This window comes from Atta cephalotes (assembly GCF_000143395.1).
Source record: "Atta cephalotes unplaced genomic scaffold scaffold00042, whole genome shotgun sequence".
Lineage (NCBI taxonomy): Eukaryota > Metazoa > Arthropoda > Insecta > Hymenoptera > Formicidae > Atta > Atta cephalotes.
The window spans coordinates 443,972-450,538 of NW_012130106.1; the positions used below are offsets into that span (position 1 = coordinate 443,972).

The 6,567-nt window shown below is 33.3% G+C and overlaps 1 protein-coding gene across 1 annotated transcript in view; it reads left to right on the top strand.

Annotated features, from left to right (window-relative positions):
* The window catches only part of LOC105622241 (serine/threonine-protein kinase mig-15), a 92,115-nt gene that overhangs the window by 64,388 nt on the left and 21,160 nt on the right, over positions 1–6,567 (top strand). Inside the window, exons 11-14 of the mRNA XM_012203662.1 lie at positions 4,679–4,864; positions 5,089–5,192; positions 5,871–5,962; positions 6,045–6,121. Of these exons, the coding sequence (XP_012059052.1) occupies positions 4,679–4,864; positions 5,089–5,192; positions 5,871–5,962; positions 6,045–6,121 (459 nt within the window). The remainder of the gene's footprint in view (positions 1–4,678; positions 4,865–5,088; positions 5,193–5,870; positions 5,963–6,044; positions 6,122–6,567) is intronic.

Below are 6,567 nucleotides of genomic sequence, written 5' to 3' on the forward strand. Positions count from 1 at the left end.
ATATATATATATATATATATATATATATATATATATATAAACACAAATCTGGTAACATTTCTTTTTTTTATTGTAAACATTTTCTTTCTTGCGACAAAGTTTTAGAAACAGTTTTCAAGTTGATATACAAGTTGATTTGTCATCATGTGCTGATATTGTTAACAAACTAGAATATAGAAATTTATTTCACTTCAACATACAAAAGAAGGGGATTTGGTTTATATTATAATAAGGTCCTTAATTCATCCATTCATTCATATCTTTTAAAGCTCTATAAAATTTTCTATCCCTCTCCTTTTTCTTTTTACTACTTCCCCTTTATTAAAATGCCTATTAATATCATTTCCTTCATACACTTTCTTCACAATAATTATTGTCACTATTTCTATTTATCCTAAATAAAACCAGCTCATTTCACAGCCTTATATACAGCCTTCGTACTTCACTGTTCTTACTTATATTCGTAGTTCTTATTTTTGCTTGTCTTTATAATATCCTAACTTTTATTCTTACTTTTTTAACTCTAACTTTTATTCTTGCTCTTAAGTCATTCCAGCCTCCTCTATTTCTATCGCTTTTTCCTTCCTCTTTATTCTCCTCTCCTCTCTCTATTTTTCCACAGTCTCCTTAACACTTCTCCTTTAATCTTGTCTAAATCTTCTTCCCATAATCTCCCTAATACCTTTACTTCCTTTCTCGCCTAATTCAATAAATCTTTGATTTTCTTACATTACACCATACACAACTTTTTCTATTTCTAGTTAATACTTGTCCTCTTCTAAATTTCCTCATCCCTTCTACTCCATTCCTTTAGATTTTCTTGTTTAAGATATGCTGAGATCCTGTAGTTTAAGCTTATTTTCTTGTATTTCTTATTATATCTAGCTCTCACAATTCTATTATCTTCCCATTGTCTTTGTATCTCCCTTTCTCTATAAATTTATCTTTCCTCGAAACTTTTTTTCCCCATTTTTACTTCCCTTGCCTCTATCCCCAATATCCCAATCATTACTATTATAGTATCTTTTCTTCTTTCTGCCGTATATATCATCCAGCGCTCTTCCCAGCATACTCTCACCTAGATTTCCTATTCTCCCTTCTCTAATCTTTTCCTCGTATCTTCTTGCCGTAATATCTCATCCTACCCTTAACTTATCCATAGCTAGTTCTCTCATTATTATATATCTTGGGGCATTAAAGTCTAAGTTAAAAATCCATCTGACATAATCCATCATTATCTTTTCTAGTTCATCCATCTCCTCCTATCCCCATATCTCAACCCCGTAAGCCATTACATTCGGTACCAAGTATCTAAATAATATCCATCTCCTCTTAAAGTCATTTCTATATATTCTTTCTTCTAATCTTTACACTTGCTATCATTTTCCCTTTTCTATATAGCTCCTTAATCTGATTCTTGTTCCCCTCCCCCTCCATTTACAACATAACTTAAATATTTAAAATCCTGCACTTCCTCTATTTCTTTCTTACCTCATTTTCAAATTTCTGTCCTCTCTTCAGCTTTTCGATTATATATCAGCACTTTTGTTTTTTCCACACAATCCTAAATACCTCTGTGCTAAAAGTCTTTCGAGTGTGTCTGTCATATCTTGTAAAGCTCCTATTTTTCGCCTATTTTTAATACTACATCATCCGCATATACTAAATTCCATATCCTGTCTCCTTCTAATTCCACATTCTCCTATATTCCTCTTCTTTAATTCAAGGTTTAAATCCGCAATATATAAATTAAACAGGAGACTGGACTCATTACACACCTTGCCTCACGCCTTTCTTGAGAAACTTCTTGTGTTTTCTGATCTTGTTCTCACTGTTACGTTTGTTTTTTTCATATATCTTCTCGATTCTTCTTACCAGTTTCTTACTTATCTTCTTCCTCCTCATAATCTCCCATAACTTATTTCTGTCCATCTTGTCAAAGATGCCTTTAAGTCCGCAAACATATAAATTTTTTCCCAGCTCCTCCGACTCTTCTTCCTTCCCTTTATATAATGGACAGCACAAAAATATTGTTCATCGTTGATCTTCCTCTTCTAAAACTTATTTGTCTCCGGAATTATTTCTTTTTCTTCCATTTCCCTCTCTAGTCTATTCCTCAGTATTTTCGCATAAATTTTGTACACCGTAGTAGTAATATCTCTCTGTAATTTTTGACCTCTTCCTTATCCTCTCTTTTATATAGAGGTATCACTATGCTTCTCTTCCAATTCATTGGATATTCTGTCTTGCCTCCATACCATCTTTAATAGAGATACTATTTTTTTCTTTAAGCCTTTTGCGTATATTCATACTTCCACGAGTATATCGTATATACCTGACGGTATATCGTATGCTACTTTTTTCTTTTTCATTTTTTTTTATTGCCTTATTTATCTCTACTTCCTTTAGCTCCTCTTCCCTTAACTCTTTTTTTCTCCTCCTCATCATCTAGCAAACTCATGAAGTAGTTCCTCTATTCTTCCTTATTGATGCTGTTATCTCCATGTCCTTTTCCTGTTGTATCCATGACCTTTTTCTTCTCTTATTCGTAAATTTCCATATGTCTGTCTCTCTTTTTAAATTCCTCAATTTCTTCTTTCTTTTTTTCTTTTGTTTTTTCTCCAGGAGTTTCTTATATTTGCTTCTTTCTTCCATATACCTTCTCTATTTTTTCTTTTCTCCAGCTCCAGTAAACTTTTTTTCATCTTCCTCTTCATCCACATGCATCTTTTATCCCATCAATCTTTTTTTTCCTCTTTATTTTCTTCTTTATTAGTTCCTATTATAAAATCATCTTTAGCCCTTTTTCTCTTATATTCTTTTACTCTTACAAAGTTATATAACCATGTGTGAGACACATTTTACATACCTTCAAAAATCTCTATCTTTATTCCCCTGTACAGTTTCAAAATAGTGACTGTCTTTGTTTTTCCTTTCTGTCTTTTTCTTTTTGCCCCTTCTCTTCCTGCCTCTTTTTCATTCCCATTGTCTTTACATTCCTATTCCTACCTCCCTTTATTCTTTTCTTCTTTATTCCTCGAATTACATCCTGCCTTCGCATTTTCTTCTCTTTTTCTTTTCTTCTCCTTTTCTAACTTTGTCCATCCTTTCCATATTCCATTCTTACTCTTCCTATCTCTATTTTCATTTCCTTGCCCTTACTTTTTTGTTCCTTCGCCCACCTATTCATTTTTTTTGTAATTTTCTCTCCCAGCTTAAATCATTCTCTATTTCCTTTTTAATTTTAACTTTATCTCCCTTAAGTTTATTACTCATAATTACTCTTTTATCTTCTTCATTTTGTACTCTTATCACTAGTACCTCTCCACTCTGTCTGACTGCCACTATGTTACAATCCATCTCTAACTTGTTATTTATCCATTTTTTTATGTCATTTTCTTTCCATATCTTCTTTTATCTTAATTCCTTATTTATATTTAATTCCTTGATTACAAATTTTTCCTTCTTTCCTCCTTTTCACTATTCGTCATCCATCTCTTTAGAACTAATCTCTCTGCTGCTTAAGTCTCTTTTGCTAAAAATCGACCCTGCTCCTGTATATGTACTGTATCTCCGCTCTCACTTATTAGGGGCTTCTAGTCTCTCTTAACTTACTATCCCCTTTCCTACTTGCAATCTTTTCTTTAACTTCTCATACTTAATCTCTAGTTCTCTACATTTCTCTAGTTTTCTTTCTTAAATCTAATCATTGCCTCTTCCATTTGTTTTGACTATTTCTTTTTCAATCTTTTACTTTTTCTTTCCATACAATCATATATCTCCCTCTTTGTTTCTTCTTTTTTTAATCAATCTCGCATCTTTTTTTTTTCACCTTTTTCATTAACCCCTTAATTCCTCTTTAAATCTTATCTTTTCACTTATCTCTCTCCTTCGTATTCATAAATCCTATTCTTTTTATCTCCGTTATTTTTCTTTGTCTACTTCTTGCCTTATTCTTCTTTTTCTACTTGGCCCGCCATGATAGCCTATTCTTTTGTTGCTGTAACCTCTCCGATCTGCCGCCAAGCTCACTCGCTTAATTTCAGCTATCTATGGTTCGTCTTTAATCTCTCACCTTCGTAGCACCCTAACCTAAATTAAACACACTCTATTATCACATCAACGCTTTAATTGTCTATTGCTTCTAAATTGCACACCGTTTTAGATCCGCATATACACATACTTATGCCACTTAATCAAGTCCCTCATATTGTAAATAAATATGATCGAATAAATTATCAATTTGTGAATCTAAATAATTGTTATGGACACTCAGAATTTTTTAACAATTCATAAAGAAGAAACATATAATATTACGTTGCTATTGTATTACAAATTTACACAAAAATGTTTTTATAATGTTTTGTCACGACAAAATAGTTATGACTGAAACTTGAACAGAAACCGTTCTTCGTAATAATGTTTATATTACTTGTTTCTTTGAAGTATATATAAATAAAATATATTTTTTTTAGCTATGTATTTCGGAATCAACCTAATTAAATTTGATCAGTAGTTCCGCTTAAGTGCACAACTCGCTTCCTTTAACGATTTTTCTTGCCTTTTTGCCTTATTTGGCTACCTTGTTGCCTATCCGATAGTGGCTTCTAGCAAAAAATTCTCAGAGGTCTCGGAACAGTGACTAACGGGGTTGTGCGTGTATGCGTGTGGATGGTAGGACATGGAGATACTGGCTGCTCAACTCATCGAGCTTGGTGTGTCACAGGGCCCCGAGGCCCCGCCAAGGCCAAACAGGCAACATAAGGGACCTGCAGCTTCATCTACATCGAATTCGGTGCAGTCTGCAGGTGGTAACGATCAGAACAATAAACAGATGCCGCAATCTTCCAGTATTCTCGATCAAGTAAGCGATTGTAGCTACGACCACGTATATTTCAGCAGCAAAATTTTTATATGCCTGCACTCCTTCGTTGTTACATTTTCTCTTTTCTTTGTCTTCTTATTGCATGAGACACAAACTTCATCTTGCATCTAGTTTGAGGTAAAAAAAGTACATGATACAAAAAATTAATATCACATAACGAGTGAGAAACTCTCTAATGACAATATATCACTTTTACGTTCTAGGCTCTATCGATTGAAAGTGACAGCGATGATGATCTCGAGGATGCTGGTGGGAATAATTTGAGAAACGATGGTACTTTATTGGCCAGTGACCCACCCAAGCCGCTGTAAGTAAACGACTTTACCGCTTCATTACATTCCAATATCAGAAATATTACATTTGGTAATATTGATAACATTGAAATAATGCTTATATTAAGATTTAATTATTTTTTGTCATTAGTTGCTATAAAAACGTATGTGATATTAATTAATTGATATTAAAACGTATATTGATTCAACAGTACTGTAATTGCAGTTTGAAACTTATTTGCGCAATAAATTTTTTTTGAAAATAAAATGGATGTTCAGAATTTTATTAATATTCATTAATATTCAACATTATTTTTGAAGATCATTATATTTTTGTGCGATCTTCGGTGAACTTTGGCCAAAAATTTTCTATCGTAATTTTTAACAGAACAAGTCATTTTATATGTATCACCGAATTATTTCCAGTAAGAAAAAAAATAATATGTAGCAATATAAAATGTTACACTATTCAAAGCTATTTTTTAAACGCTTTTACAATATAATAAATATAGAAGTAACGCTGTAATTATATTAATCTTACTAATGTAAACTCATTTCGTTTCATCTTCCATCATGCCTATCCCATGCTTCTCGGTATTTCGCGTCATATGGTCTTCTTGGTCGCCTCGCCTCGCAACATCAACAATGCATTATGTGTGCTTCATCCATCGTCACGTCGTCCCGCTGCAATCTGTATGTTTCCATCGTTGCAGTCCCGAATTTTCTCCTTTCAGACCGTCGTCGGATTCGTCGTCGTCATCTTCGCACAATGCTCAAAATTCCCATCATGAGGATAAACCGAAAGGTATGAAAGCCACTTTCCAGGAGGATTGTTAATGATTCTACGCACTGTGATTTAATACTTTGCCTTTGTTTAATTTTTATAGGAGGAGCACCGAATCGTCCGCTCCCACCAACCCCCGATGAGGAAGAAACGGGAGATCGTACGCTAGTCATGAAACGAGTGAGTAATTCTCTTTTCAAGTTTGCGATGTAAGCTGAAATATACATTTGTAGAGCTCTTTTCTTTTGTTCAGATATATTTCATTTGCATATAACTTGAAATTTTCATATACCGTTGGTACGTAACGTACAGATTTTATATAATTAACGTTTTGATAGTTTGGGTAAAGCAGTTGACGTATTTTCTTCCCCGTCTAACTTATTTAAATCTATTTCCATCAACATAGATTAATTTTAATCTTCAATTTACTCTTTGTTTTTTTCTAATCTTTAGAATTATGAAAAGACGAAGAATAAGTTAAACCGAGGTTAAAGTTAATCTACATTGGTGGAAATGGGCATTAGTCATTTATGAGCATTAATACATCAAAATTTAACTACACACACACACACACACACACACACACACACACACACACACACACACACACCACCACGCGCGCGCGC